General features: G+C 49.3%; 1 protein-coding gene across 1 annotated transcript; it reads right to left on the reverse strand.

The window, feature by feature from the left end:
* Positions 1–403: 403 nt before the first annotated feature.
* Positions 404–15,451, reverse strand: FBXO21 (F-box protein 21). The gene is made up of 11 exons (XM_027910151.1): positions 15,231–15,451; positions 12,395–12,530; positions 10,107–10,201; positions 7,993–8,114; positions 6,838–6,984; positions 5,843–5,976; positions 5,477–5,613; positions 4,933–5,109; positions 4,074–4,206; positions 1,517–1,707; positions 404–620 (listed from the first exon to the last, which is right to left on the reverse strand). The coding sequence occupies exons 1-11, from the start codon at positions 15,449–15,451 to the stop codon at positions 404–406; spliced, it is 1,710 nt and encodes a 569-aa protein (XP_027765952.1).
* Positions 15,452–15,678: the final 227 nt, after the last annotated feature.

A 15,678-nucleotide genomic window follows, 5' to 3' on the forward strand; every position in this document is an offset into this window, starting at 1 on the left:
GTGGCACTAAAAGCCAGGCTACCTGTGTTCTCTGGGAGCCTGTGCTGTCTCAGTGACAGGTCCTGCAAGCAGAGCCCGTGTGCTCCCTCACCAGATCCCATTTTGCAGGTCCTATCCAAGGCACAGCTATTATTCCCACAAGGAAGAGCTGCTGGCAGACCTTCAGCCCTCAGCAAAAGCCCAATTGCTTCTTTCAAAGCAGCAACCACAAAAACAGCCACATTTGTCACGAACAAGTGTTTTTAAGGTCGCTTAAAGACACTTCCTGGGCAAGAGGAAATTACACCAGAGCGGGCCTCGATGCCCGTTCCTTGCAGTGCTGATTTCACGGAGGGCAAACGAGATTCAGGATTGTTTTCCTTCCCTGCTGACAGTTTATGTTCCACATGAAGGAGTTACTCACTTAAGCATCCCCTTCTCCCAGTGCACTCGCAGACAGGGCACAGGGAGGCTCCTGCTCACCTTGGGCAGCGTATCTGCAGGAGCCATCCTCCACCAGGACGTTGTAGAAGGGCTGGTGGGGGCCGTGGGGGAGGCTGTGCACGTTCATGTTCCGGATCCACTCGTGTCCCATCATGCAGGCGGGATCCCAGCCGTAGATCACGCAGTTATAGCCGTACCTAACAGGGGGAATGGCACACCCAAACACCGTGAAAACCCCACAGCCAGCTCTTCTCCCTCCACACTAACACAGCACAGACAGGACAGGGACCTCCTGTGAGCTGGCACAGGGGAGGAGAGGGAAATGAAAAAAAACAATGCAGGGAGATGGAGTGTGTGTGTGTTTTGAGGTGGAGGGAAATGGCTGGGAGTGACTGGATAAACAGACAGGAATAAACAGCTGAGGACAAAGGAAAACCAAATGCGAGCAAGAAAAGAGGGTAGGGAGGAGACTGGAAGCCAGAAAGCAGAACAAGAAACAAGCAATAGGGAGGGAATGAACCACCCTCCTCCACCGTGCAATTCTGTGCCATCACACAGACGTGGTAATCCCATCCCTGAGCTCCCAGAAACAAAGGCATCATCATTTACAGAATATTCATGGGATTAATCGAGAGGTATTATAACTGTCACTGCTGATGCCCTTAAAATATGTCTTGTTGAGTCAGAGGAGTGGCCATGCTGGCATGTCACTGTGACAGAGCAGCACAGACAGGAACACAAAGCCCCTGTGCAGTGCAGGGAGAGGAGGGAGCAACAGCACAGGGGAAGATCCATAAGCTCTTGGGAATGTAAGAATCTCCTTCGAAGTTAATTCTGTTCCTCATTAACCGATGATGATGTTTCTCGGAGAGCGCTGTAAATTTGACCTGTGTGATACTCCAGGACTCAGAGCAGTCCCCTCACAAACCCCTCTGCAGTCCCTCAGCAGTGCAATCACTCGCTCTCTGCCAGCACAGACAGAGCTGCTCCCGTTTCCCTACACGCTCCATGGCACAGATGCACCTCCCCGGCAGCTCCAACCGCTGCCACCACGGACCCCCCTGCTCTGGGGGGAGGGCTGTGCAGAGCTCACCTCTTGTGCTTCATGATGAGCCCGATGGAGAAGCAGACCTCCTTGTGCTTCTCGTCCGAGCGGTGCTTCACCTCGGGCCCCACCTCCTCCTTGCGCCGCTCGATGTGCTCCAGGGTGTGCTGCACCAGGTACCCCACAGCCCCATGCTGAGACGGGTCCAGGGCCTGGATGTGCTGCAGGATGTCCAGGACCTTCAGCAACCCAAACAGAGAGAGACTCAGAACCAGCCTCTGCAGCAGCACGACGCTTGTGGAAATACAGAGCTGTTCCTGTACTCAGCTGGTGTAAGAGCCCAGGCCTAGAGATTTCCCACACTGAGCTCTCTGCTTGTTACACACTCCTGACGTCTAATCTGCACAAACTGCACACAGTGCTCTGCTTTCCTGTCTGTACAGCTCCTGACTTCCAAGGAAGGGCACTGGTGAGCACTAAGTCCCACCAGGCCATGCCCTGGCAGTTTGTGACACAGGGCTGAGGTGCATTTCTCACGGTTCCTGAAATGGGATGCATTTCTCAGGGTTCCTGAAACGTGTAACTGCTGTTAGCCCCTCAAACTGCTGCTGTGAAGAGACTCCACGTGACTGCTGCTGTACTTAAAAAACTAATATTTTAACTTAGAACTGATTTCCTCAGTGTGTCTGTGGGAGCCTGGCAGGGAAAAACAGGGCAGCACTGAAGGAAATGCAAATAACCTCTGTGCTGCTTTCCCACAGAATTGTGAGCAAGACAGAAAACCTGCCTGTCTCAGGATGAGGAAGGAACACCGTTTTTAAACGTGCTCTTAAAGCAGCAAGCCCTGCAGATCCAGGATTCCAGCCTTCCAACACCCTCTGGCACAACATCAGAGCATCTGCTGCCAAGTCTGTCAGGGGTAGGCAACGCAAATTTTACTTTTTTTGGTAAAAATGACGAAAAAAATTGCCCAACCTGTTGCCTAAACATGTTGGGAAAAGAGACATAGAGCTGGACCAACATCAAATACCTCAAGTGATGCCACAGCCCCAAAATCTGACACACTTTAGCACCTGGCAAAAAGGTTTGTCTCCTTGATCATGTGCTGGAAGGTTTGGCCCCTCTTAAGTTTAGAGCAGCAGCAGCAAAAGAACAGAAATCTCAGGTTCCATCAGCCAAGAAGTGAGGGAAAATCAATCAAAAAAAAGAACAGGTGAGTAATTTGGTATGGGAAGAAACACAGCTCAGGCTTCATGGCCACTTTAATTCCCTGAAGAACTAAGAAAGAGGTGAAAATCCTGAAAAATCCTCCAGGAAGGGGAAGGCCTGGCACAGTAACCACAGCTGCCAGAGGTTCTCGGGAATTTCATTTACTGCCATTTGCAAATGTTTAGGACACCATTCTGTAGGACTTTTAAGATTTTCTACCACTTCCCATAAATCTGGTAGACCCCTATAAAATTTGTCTTGTCTCCCTGCTCAGCTACAACTGCCTGGAAGGACTGGATGCAATCCTGGGAAGTCCAAATTTGCCCATTTCTGTTGCATCTGGCCAGGAAGGGGGAGGAAGATCTTCCAGTGTTTCACTGAGCTCTCCCCTATTTATGTACAGTTGCCACTTGGTATCAGTCAGTCCCTCCCATACACAGTTTCCTTGTGCTGTTTTTCCCGTGGTCACCCTAAAACTTGCTGCTGTAAGAAAGAAACTCCGAGCTCAGCACGGTCTGTTCTTCCAAAGGCAGGCAGGCAGCTTTTCCAGCAGTCCTGTCTGGGATAATTTGGTGGGAAAAGCTTTGTTTCCTGCTCAGATGTCCAGCCAATACTCCTGCCCCCCTCCCCATCCCTCACATTTGGGACTGGCACAGGCACTGCCCAAAAGTTGAGCTTCACTGAAGCAGCACAGGAAATTTTGAGCTCTTTGCTGCACTAAAGAATTTATACTTTTTTTTTTTTGAGTTAGAGGCTTCTTCCCTGTGCCTCCCCCTGATCCAGTGAAAGAACTGGATGATTTAGACAACTCATAAATCCCTGCACCTTCTCTCCCACACTCACAAGATCGCAGGACTCGAGTTGCTACACTAAAGGGAACAGCCCAAAAGAATTCCAAGGGCAGGAATATCAAGCTGCTTTTTCACAAGAGCCATAGGTTGTGTGGCCAAGTTTCCAGAGAACAGCTCTGGCCATATTTATAAGAGATAACTTCCTCAAGCTTTCTGATAAGGTAACTGCTCCTTTTACAGGAGTCCAGCAAGACTTTTATCACAATCTGGGCATAAACCAAACAGGATGATCTTGCAACTTAATGGCTAAAAGCGCTGTTTGAAAGATAAGCTGTGAGGCTTGGGCAGTAAATCATAAATTATGGCTCGAGGCTGCTCTTGAGTCTCCCCTAGGACAAGCAGGCAAGAATCCTCTTCTCCTCCCTGCTCTGCATGGTAGGAATTGATTCTCTGCAACGTGATCACTCATTCAATTGCATTTATTACAGAAACAACTCGTGGCAGACTGTAACACAAGCTGAGGCAGTCCAAAAAAATCAATAGCCCAGTGTTACCAGTGCTTAGCCTACCCAAAAAAAACACCACCCAACCAAGTGGAGAGGTACCTTTTCTGGCCAGATTCCCAGGTGGAAGTATAACCTAGCCTGGAGCATTAGGTGCTGCACATTGTCCGGATACATGGCCAGGTACAGATCCAAGGAGTCTCTCAAAAGCTGGTAAGACTGGTCAGTGCTTTCTCTGCCAGCAGAAAAGAAACCCAGTTGTAATGCTCTGCAAACCTTACCCCCAGCAGTCCAGTGGACAGGGGGAGTCCCCAGAAATGATGCTACAGGTACAGGCATGCTCCCTCAGTGACTCCAGCACGGACTGGGCACATCCAACAGCTCAGGAGGAGAATCCCTGCACAGCTGGTGGCTGGGCTCTGCCCTCCCACTCCACTGCTCTCAAACAATCCTGCACTCCCTTCTGAAATCTCCTTTTGTTCCCCTAACACCTGAAGCAATCCTTTTCACTCCTGTGACTTCTGTGGCTACTTGGGAAGGGGATTATCAGGAGCATCTGAAAATAAAACTCAGATGTTCTACACGCCGACAGCATCTCTGAAACTGCTCCTTTGAGCATGTGGGGTTGTGCTTATCAGATCACAACAAAGGTCCCTGCTCTTAAGGGAAGGGTGGAGGGTGGACAGTCCCTATAAACTTTTCACAAAGTAAAAAACAAACAAACAAAAAAAATCTACTTTTCTTGAGGGGAATTAATTTTACTAAATATTCTTATTTCTGTTCAGGTAAGGTGATTAAAAGCAACCGGACAATGCACTGTGACAGACAGAATTTTGAGGATCTCCTGGGGTGACTGACACCTCTTTGAAGCACTCACTCCAAAACGGGAAGGAGCAATTTTGGGTATGATGATGACAGGATACCCCGGGGGCCTTCAGAGGTCAGCAGATCCTCCACTCACCGCTTGCCAAGGTTCAGGAGGTTGCCCACCATCCGCTGCAGGACCTCTTTGGAGGTCACCACGCCATAGAACTCCTCTGTCACGTGGTGCCCGATCAGGTACTCGCACTCCTTCACCGTCAGCTGCTTCCCCTTCCCAAAGGCGTCGATGTAGGTGTAGTCAAAAATATCCGTGCTCCTAAGAAACCACAAGGAAACCACGGTGTGAGGAAGGGTCTGGTGGTAGAGCAGGATTAGCCATTTCTCTTCCTCCCTCAGCACTTCTGTAAAACAGGTGTCATTTATTCCTCAGCTCCCCCCTAAACAGAGATTACCTGGGACCTTCTCTCCCTTTCCTCATTTCTTAAAAGAAACATCACCTCGTGGTTACTGTTATTTCAGGAAATCTGTTCCCACTCAGCAGCAGAGCTGAGTTCTGGGAAACTTAGAGGTCTGATCTTTTCCTCTGTATAAGTTATAATTCCAGGTGGAAAATAATTACATGTTCTCATGCAGGTCTGGAGCTGTAAATGCTTTCTGGCTTCAAAATTCAGCTTGTCACTCACCCTTCTTTTCCCTGACACCATCTCAGGAGAAAATGGCTGGGGAAGTTGACTGGTTCCAGTTTGACTCCCAGTTGCCTGGCAATTGTTAAATAAAGCACAGACAGACTGATGGGAATTCCTGTCCTGCGGATCAAAACCTGGGGGGATACAAAGGTGACAAAGACACGTGGGGTGCTGAGAAAAGATACAACCCCCCTGAGGTTTGATTTCACAAATGAAAACGCCACAACTCGAGAGGATACGCCTTAAAATATTATACTGTATTTTACAGCAAGTTGTTCTTCACAGAGGATTATTTGCCTGGCTATATTTGGACAAACAAACACCACAAACAGGATGCCTCCTATTTTTTTGCCAGAAGTGTACCTGGTGGATGTATGAATTCAGGGAGTTGTAGTAATCCAGCTCGTTTCCTTTGTATTTTAACTGCTCATACAGGACACAGTTCATGGCATCGAGCACCTGCCGCTGGAGTTCCACTTCTGGAACAGAGACCTCCCCTGAAAGCACATGGAGCGAAACAAAGACTGAGGAAACAAGAGCACCTCACCTTGGTGCAGTGATCCTCACACCAGAAAGCTTCACGTGGACTCTACTCTGGCCTTGAAAGCCAGCAAACGTCACAGAGTGTTTATAAAAAGCATTTTTTTCCCCAAGCAGGCTGTTTGCTGCCTAAAGGCCCCACATAATCAAGAATTGCTATGTTATGAGTATTTAGAACATGTCATTACTGCAGAGGGAAGTACTGTTAGAGGGTCTGTTACTAACTGCATCCTATAAATGATTTACAGTGACACCCTTGCCTAAAAAGAAATCAAAGTGAGCTGAGAAGTGCCAGTGGCTCCTACCACTGCCACACTCCAAGACCAGAATAAACCCAAGCAATTGCTAACTGAGCCACTCATTCAATCAAGTGGTTTTACGCATCAGACTGATGCACCTTAATAACAGCTATTCCAGCTTGAGGTAATTTTCCAACACTGTCAGAGGAAACACTGACCTTTGGCCATGTTAAAACACGCACCTTTTTTATTGGTGCTGATTTTCTGGGACTCGCAGGGGAGAGGTTGTTTCCCTGCCCACAGCAGGAGTATTAAGGCCTCAGGGATAAAAGGGAATAAGAAAGAATTCCCCTCCCAGCTCTGTTTGCTCAGGCAGCATCAGATGGATGAACCCCGAGCTGTGAGGTCTCCGGGGCTGAACAAACAGCTCTTTCTCGACTGATGGTTTAAGCAAACGTCAGGATGGGTTTGCCAGGGGATAAAGAACAGCAGCTCCTCAAGCTGCCATGACTCAACAGCTGTTTCCCCTTGGCTGCCTGGACCCTGACCTGCAGGAAAGCTTTATTTTCCATACAGTACCTGCCTTGGAAGCCAAGCTGGGGTGCCTCGGGTTTTTGGTCCGCAGGACTTTGCGCACTTTGTCCGTGATGTCGTCCACCTGCGCCTGGACACTTTTTAAGCAGATGTCTGACAGGGGGTTACAGTATTGATCAATCAAAACAGCACCTGGAAGAAACAAACTACATAAGAAACAGGGCTTCAGTTTTTTTTCCTTTGCTTAGTTTTGTCTGCTCTGCATTCCTGGCATGCAGCGAGGGATTGCAGCAGAGCAGCAGAGCTGTCGGTTTGTAACGTGCAGCCTCACGTTGGATTTATCACAGAAAATGCAAGGAATAAGCTGACATGATAAATAACCAATTAAATTCAGTGCTCCTCTCTCCAGCATCCCGAAGGGGATAGCAGTGGATTTGTACACTGAGCAGGTACGCTGCTACGCCAGGCTTAACCAGCCAGCTCTGCGGTCACACCGCATGCCCTGGCACCTTCCCAGCTCACAGTGCTTTTTATTCACAGCCTGAAACAACCCCAACTTCACTTGTGCTTCAGCTCTTATTTCTTCCTGCTGCATCCTCCACAGCTATCATTCTCGCTCTCTTCTGCTACATTCATCTTTCCCTTCCACACCTGCCCTCCATCTTCTTATCAAAACCCCCACTGGAACAGAACAAACTTTCATCTTCCCTCTGCCCAAACCTCTTCTGTCAAACCTCTGCAGGAAAAAAAACTATCCCTGTCACAGGATCTTCTCCTCGTCATCACTGCTCTTTCCAAAGCCTCACACTGTCCAATCTTTGGAATCAGCTGCAGACACCTGCAGGAATTCTGCAGGGATCAGACCTCTCCCAGCTTCCTACGTCGTTTTGTGAGCACATCCACAGCAGGGGATTCCAGGGATTCAGCAGGGGCCCCACTTTTAGTCCCCTTAAAGTGTTCCCTGTTCTGGCCAGGTGGAACTTCACAAGAGACCTTCTGGTGCCCCTCATGGCAGAGTATTCGTGCACCTACTTGTGACCCACACGATTCAATCACATAAATAACTGTCTTGTTCCTTCCCTGATTCCGAGGTCTTGTCCAGCTGAAATATTAAGCAAGGAAAGCTCCTTCCAAGCAAAACAGCAGCGATGGGAAAGCTGTCAGGAGGTTCCCAACACGGGGTTTCTGCCAAAGACTTACCCTCCAGGAAGGACTGTCGATCAGTGGGGCGCTGCAGATACTCCTTCAGGTTTTTTAATATGTTCTGCTGCCGCAGGAAATAGAGGATTTTCTTTGCATAATACTTCCAGGTGAGGCCTTTCCTGCACATTTAAATACAAGAAGCAGCATTGCCCTAAACAAGTATTTTAAGGGTGAAGGTTTGATTGAACTTCCCTGGTGAACACGAGTTTATATTTGGATTATTGCCCTTTTTTTAACGAGTTTGACAACGCTGTCACAACAAAAGTCAGCCAGAAAGGGAAATGTTAAGAGGAAATTTATCATCAAAACCCCCAGAACGCAAGACACTTTCAAAACATTGTTCCTACCAGCTCTGATTTTCATCCCATCACTGGTATATAACTTCAAGTAGGTGCAATATCATGGGAAACAACACAGATCCTAATTAAAGTAGCTCAGGAATATCTGATAAAAAATCCTATATTTTATTCATAAAACATTCCCCTCTGTCTGAGTGGATCCCTCCAGAGTCAATCTGAAAGCACCCTCTCAGCATTAAAAATGAATTGATGAGGGATACGAACATGAGCCCAACAGTATTCACAAAAACCCCACAACTCCCCCGGGGGAAAACCAACTCTGTAGCTCTGAAAAGGCAGGAACGGATCACCAGTTGGGTCTGTAGATGACACAGTTCCAAAGCTTATAACATCACTTTCTGAATGAACAAGTGGAGGTAGAGAAGCAGCCCTGGGGTGCTGTTACTGCCCAGGTAAGGTTTGAGGAGTCACCTGCAACAGGACAAACCCAGAGGTGTTCACACCACGGGCAGCTAAACAAGCCCTCAGAAACACCCAAAAGGGAAAATTCTCCTCCTTCCCAGGCTCTGCCCTCGCCATGGGTTTAAAACAAGCCCAGTTTCCCTCTTCAGGAAAAAAAACCAAACCTCTTTCCCTGCTTACACTTCCTGCAGGTCAAGTCAGGCTTCTCCATCCTCCTGGACAGCAGGAAAATCCAAACCCATAACATTTTATCCTCTTCCAATAAACCGGGAGCCTCAATAGGGACAACTGCTTTATTGGCATGTCTTCCAGGGCAATGATTTAGCCTAATGCTGCTGAATGGCAATGAGTACAGCTTAATCAGGGGGTAATTAGCAGCAATTCTGCTTTATGGGGAGGCATTTGGCCAGTGAAAAGGGCTCAGAAGCTTTTTAACCGGTTGTTAAGTGAGGGATGCTCAGTCCCCGGCAAAGGTAATAAAATGGCTGTGAAAAGGCAAAAATGAGATGATTGCCATTCCAGTAAGGCTTTTTTCCAGGTCCACTGACAGTCCCTCTAATCAGGGCTATTAGAGCCCATTAAGAGCAATCTATCACTGCTTTTGATCACACCAAAAACCAGCCTGGTTAGATGATGCTACCAGCAGAAAAACCTCCAAGTAAAGCAGGGACTTGTTCCTCCTGCCCAGAGTTCGTCATGCTGATGAGAAAGCCCAGGCAGATGCAAACCAGAAGTTTTATTTACCTGCTTGGCGTTTCTCTTGTCTGAATAATTTACAGAACTGTAAAATTTGCTGAGTTAAACTGAGATTTAAACCCTGAATTAAACTCAGATTTGGGGGCAAAAACTGTACCAACCTAGCACAGCTAAAAAAAAGCAACAAGAGGAAAAGCAAACAAAGAGCTGTAATTTCATGCTACGTGGGTTCGAGGTGGCAATCCTCAAGTGTTCCTGCTTCCCTCTGGTGGGAGTGATCCTGCAGATCAGTTCAGCAAACTGTTGCAGGCTCAAATAAAAACAGGAACACGAGGATGCAAAAACTGCTGGAACAGGGTACATGGAACATGTCCCAAGAGCCATGAACTGGCAAGGAAATAAGAAACACCAAGCCAGGGGACTCCTTTTAGTGGGACAGTTCACATGGTTTCTTCTGGAAATATTACACTTGTTCTGCAATTAAAGACAGGAAAGACAGGAATATGTGCCAGCCTTGGTGAGCCTGGGGGTGTTGTTTAACGAGGGACACAAGGACAGGAGCTGAAGTCAGGCTTTCACCACAGCACTGCTCTCCTTTAGCTGGTGAAAGGGGGGAGAAATCCCCATCATTTCTCACCCCTCTCTCTCTCTTACCTTCCTTCCATGTTCAGGATACACATCAGCTCGTCCTCAAAGAAGTGACTGGGGCACCCCAGGGTCTCAATGTCACTGAATCCATCGCAGGGGACCTGTCAGACCACACAGTGGGTTATGCAGGGCCCAGCAGCTCCCTCCCAGCACAACAGAACTCCATAAAAAGCCTCAAACCCAATTTGGTCCCGTTTTTTTTTTTTTAAATCCGGGCAAGACCTTCAAAATGTCCAGCTCACCACATGCTCACAGTCTGTCCTCCATGGATTTGTTACAAAGGATCCACTGGGAGCCCTGGTAACATCCTACAGCAGTTTGAGCCAAAATCTAGAGCATTTGGGGCTCCCAGGGTGGGCTAAGGACCAGCACAAGCACATCTCATCTTATGCAGTAATTTCAAGGTGGAATCAGCTTTTGCCTGTGGTTGGTTGAACCTCCACATACACTCCCCAGTGCCTAAGATTAATCCTGGGGGATGAGGAATGAAGAGGCAGGAGCCTTTATTTTTTGAATCAACCACTTAGGCATATATTCTATATTAAGAAGAGCTATTTTCCTCCAGAATCCAGAATTATTTTTAAAGTTTTGGTGGAACTATAAAAAAACATTCGCTTCTCAGCACAAGACAGGGGCTGAAAGTCTCTCCCTCTCAGCTTTAAGCAGGGATTCAAGCTGCAGTTTCTTGCCCCACAGGAGATGGTTCTCATTATCAGGCCCTTGGGTATTGCTTAATGGTCTCTCAGAAGTCTTAGCATACGTGATTAAAAGAACAGCAATCCAGGAGCTGCTTCTCCCAGTCAATGCTCTGACAATTCTCCACGGACAGATGTGTGTCTGCTGCAGCTGCAGTGGAACAGAACAGCCAAGACACACCAAATACCCCACTGACCCCACAGCCACCTTCTCCAGGAGAGAAACTACCTGCCAGCCCCTGCTTAAAGTCATGGGAGAGGATTTCCACACAGGTCTCCTGTATCTTAGGGGAATTCTCTACTGGGCCACAGTATTTTTGCACAGGAGGGACAGAGGGGTGGCTGTTTAGTGGCTCTTGTGGGAACTTTTAAATTCAGCCACATTTCCAGGCAGTACTTATGCTTATCTCACAGAATTTCAGGCTGACCCCACTGGACAACTCACCAAAATCCAGAGCCACCCACTAAGCAAACAGACAGTGAAAGATCTGCTGCTCCACGTGCAAGTCAGTCTCCCCAGGACACCACATTTTCACCTTTTTTTCCCACTGAACACAAAAGCATCTTGGTGTCATGGCTGGGTGAAGAAGCTCAGTAACACCCTCTCCAGTTCAGTGACCCTATTGTGGCTCGCTCCTGCTTTCAAATGCCTTGTGACAGCTCTCAGGGCACAGCCTTGCTCAAGGTCTGCAGCGAGAAATTCAGGGGCTGGTGCTGCGTGTCAACAAAACCACCCCGGCCTTCAGAAGCTCCCAGAGCTGGGGCTGAACACACAGCCACGAGCAGAGAGGTTTATAAAGCTGGAAAATGCAATCAGAGAATGCGTGTTGGACCTTTGGATTCTGACCTCTCTCCCCTGGTGGCTGGGGTTTAGCGTTTTTACACCAAGTGAGGGAATATGGAATTTCTGACTGCACGGTTGAGATGACGTGAAGAGAGAGAGAAGATCAACTAACAAGAAGTCTGGATTCAAATCAAGGAAGTTCAATCTTTGCATAATACTGAGTGGGAAGGGATCCACAGGGAGCATCCAGTCCAACTCCTGGCCCTGCACAGACACCCCAACAATCCCACCCTGTCCCTCAGAGCGTTGTCCAAACCCTCCTGCAGCTCTGGCAGCCTTGGGGCTGTGCCCACTGCCCTGGGGAGCCTGTTCAGTGCCAACCACCCTCTGGGGGAAGAACCTTGCCCTGATAACAATAATATTTAAAAGGTAAAATCACCTGAGAAATAAATACCTTTTGAATGGCTCAAGAACTTTTTAAGAATACGACCTCCTGACACAAAAGCTCAGCCAGTTCAGAGCAAACAGCCTCAAGCTGCAGCAGGGGAGGTTTAGACTGGATACTGGAGAAAATTGCCTCGCTGAAAGAGTTGCTTAGGGATGTGGTGGAATCACTGTCCTTGGGAGTGTTCAAAAAATGTGCAGATGTGGCCCTTGGGGGCCTGGTTTAGTGGTGGACCTGGCAGTGCTGGATTAGCAGTTGGACTTGATGATCTGAGAGGGCTTTTCCAATCTTAATCATTCTGTGAAGGATTCTAATAATGATTCCACTAAACAAGTGGCCAGGCTGTTGCACAGACATACAGAGGACTTACATGTTCTGAGAAGAACCTTTTGGAGAAGGAAGCTACGATCCTCTGGGCCTCCAGCCCTGCGTTGTGCCGGGCCTTGTACTCCTCCAGCCAGCTCACCCCGTCTGTGTGGCTGTAATACTTCAGCAGGGATGGCCACCTGCCCCAGGAGACACAAATGAACAGCAGCATTAGGATTTCACAGCCCTGAGAGCCCCCAGAAGTGTTACTGGAACCACTGAGGAGCTGAGAGGCTGCCCAGCTTTGAAGGTAGTTGTGTAAAACTGACCCAAACATCAAAGCACGAACCCCCCGATTTCAGCTTCAGGATTGTTTCAAAGTAAGATTTCCTAAAGCCTGCCAACAGGAAACCTTCAAAGGCTCCCACACCAGGACTGCAGCATCCAAATATCCTAAATGCTTTAGTTTGATAATTAAAAGAGTTTAATATACAAAGGAGTATCCCATGTCAGCCAACTTGGCACCAAACGTTGTCCTGTGTTGCTGCTACCACCTCGGGGTCTAATTAAAAGGCTGCGCAAAACAGAGCTCCCTCCACTGCCCTTGCTGGTGGCAACATCTACTGGAGGCAAACAGAGCCCAGAAGTCAAATCCCGACAGCAGAATGCTTCCCCAGTTCATTTTTGGCACGATAAATAATTATTAAAAAAAGACACCCTTAGTGTTCTTGTAAAAAAACCTCCCCAAACTGCTTTACTGAGCCTAAAAGTCTAAAAACTAAGACACCTCATTAAGAATTTCAAGGTTCAACTCAAAATATAACTTCAGGTCATGTTTTGGGGGCTGTCAGCAGCACCTTTTCTAACAAAGTGGGTGTGCAATAAAATATGTGCCAGCACAGCAATTCCCAAGGCTGCTGTGAAGATCCTGAGGCCACTTGTGTAAGAAACATGAGGAAGAATCAGCATAGATGAAAATATTTTGGCAAGAAAGCTGAGAGGAAGGTCTCTTGCAATTCACTGGGACTTTTGCTTCATGCTTCGAAATTCTGTTAATTAATATTCGTCTAAATAAAACATTTTCCTTCAACCATTGCCTTGAATTTTTTTCAGGTTCTGTCTATCTTTATTTCTTTATTTATTTTTATAAATGGAGATGTTTAAATCACTATCACTACATTACCTTAGGTTCTTTCCAGGTTTATCTGAATATATATGTATAAATATAGACAAAAGGCCAAACATTTAAATCACCACTCCTGTATTAAAATTGCGACCAAAATGCACAGTTGGGTTTGACCACACATGGAAGATACTTCACTGCCAGTTAATGATTAAACTGCCCTGCAGTTGCCTTCACAAAATAAAGTCAAATAACCTCAAATTCCATAACAACCCGAATCCCTGGCCTTTCATTTACTGCTGAAACGCAGCCACCCCACAATAACCATCGCAATCCTTTATTTTGGGATGAGAAAGGGTAATTTCTTGGGTTGAAACGATATTGGGAATTTTAGGAAGACAGAGTGCAATTGCTCACAGTGGAATCCGGCCAGGACAACAAGGTCAACCTGCAACCTCCTGCCAAAAGTTCCATTACCAAGGAGAGAGGAGGAGAGCAGAGAGTGCTAATCACCCACCACAGCCCATTCCAGCTGCTGGATCCCAACCAGTGCTGAACTTCCAGAAAACACAGCCACTGAATCGGTGAAAGTCAATCCCAAGCCACGGTCTGGTGATTTGGGGAAGCTGTAATTGTTCAATAGGCCTTTTTCATCCGTGAAAAGAGAATAATCCTCTCATTTGGGCTATGCTACATTTTAGGAGCCAAGTGGCAATTAGAGAAAGCAATTTGGCTACTTCTCCTGTGCCAGAACAGACAATAAAAGCAGGTAACAGATAAGAAAGTTCTGTCCTAGAGAGGCTGGAGGCCCCAGAGATGAGTGGTGGTGCCTCCAGGACCGCTGAAAGCAGCACAGCATCAGCAATGTCACCCCCCCTGCTTCGTTCCTGGGCAAAATGTGAACAGTTTCAAGGATTATAACACAGCTTTGCCCCCACCAGGCACTCTGTGAGTGCCCCTGGGGCAGAGACACTAAGCAGCAACAAAATTCCACACCAAGTATTTTGGTAGCTGTGGAAACAGTTCTCCTCAAAGCACCACAAATAAACACCCCTCTGCTGCAAAGGGTTAGTCCTGTGACAGGACAGGTGATGGAAGACGTTTTGGAAGGTGCTGTGGGGGTCAGGGAGGCCAAGCCACGACTCCAGAGCACGTGGATCTGTGTCTGTGTCACCAGCAGATCCCGGCTGGATCCGGGGAGCGCAGCTGATCCTGGCTGTGGAAGGGGCTGCAGGACTGCTCTCCAAGCAAAGAGCCGCCAGGACTGACCTCCTGCAAGCAGCAGGCACAGCCCGGCGTCACCCCGCGGGATTCAGGAGGGGAGGCAGCCTTGTAAATCCCTCGTGGAAGTGCAGAAGGACAGCTGTGGCAGTGCAGAAGGACAGCTGTGACTGCCCCATCCCTGGAAGCGTTCCAGGTGGGATAAACCTGGAGCAGCCTGGCCTAGCGGAAAGTGTCCCTACCCACGGCAGGGGGGGGGGGGGGAGGACGGAACCGGATGATCTTTACGGCCCCTTCCCCCCCAAAACCACTCCACGACTTTACCCCGAGCGCCGCAGGGCTCGTCCAGCCCACGCGGTGCTCCCGGCGCACCCGCCGGAGCCGGGCAGCGACACGGGGATGGGGAGCCGGGGCTGCACTTCCAACCCCCCCGCCCCGATCACTCCCAGGCCCAGGAGGCCGCGGGCACCCCCTGCATCTCCCCGGAGCCCCCGGCGGGTCCCCCCCTGTGCCCTGCCCTGCCCCGGGCGGGCCGGGCCGTGCCCGCCGAGCGCACCTGAGGCGGAAGCGCTCCCGCCACACCTTCCCGCGGGGCTGGCACGCCTCGCGCAGCCGGCGGCAGGTGCAGGACACGCGGCCGATGTCGGCGGCGCCCAGCACGTCGCAGCAGAGGATGAGCTCCAGCAGCTCGCCCGGCAGGTCCGTGAGGCCCGTCCCGCCGCCGCCACCACCTCCGCCACCGGGCCCCGCTGGGCCCGCGGCCTCCGCCGCCGCCATCTTGGCTGTTTACCTGCGGTCACTGGGGCCGCGCGGCGCTTCCGGGGAGGGGCGGCCCGGGCTGCGGCCACACGGGGCGGGCGGGGAGGGACGGGAACGGCGTGAGGGGAGAGAGAGGGGAGAGAGGCTCTGACAGGGACGGGGTGAGGGGAGAGAGCGGGGAGAGAGGCTCTGACAGGGACGGGGTGAGGGGAGAGAGCGGGGAGAGAGCGGGAGAGAGGCTCTGA

The sequence above is a fragment of the Empidonax traillii genome, unplaced genomic scaffold, assembly GCF_003031625.1.
Source record: "Empidonax traillii isolate 1590-97213 ecotype Southwest subspecies unplaced genomic scaffold, ASM303162v1 scaffold2791:size17990, whole genome shotgun sequence".
NCBI lineage: Eukaryota > Metazoa > Chordata > Aves > Passeriformes > Tyrannidae > Empidonax > Empidonax traillii.

Coding starts and splice junctions, on each gene's coding strand:
- FBXO21 (XM_027910151.1), bottom strand. CDS start 15,451: ATGGCGGCGGCGGAGGCCGCGGGCCCAGCGGGGCCCGGTGGCGGAGGT. Junction 5,977..6,837: donor CAGCTTGGCTTCCAAGGCAG/GTACTGTATGGA, acceptor ATGTGCTTTCAG/GGGAGGTCTCTGTTCCAGAA. Junction 1,708..4,073: donor TGGGAATCTGGCCAGAAAAG/GTACCTCTCCAC, acceptor GGGTTGCTGAAG/GTCCTGGACATCCTGCAGCA.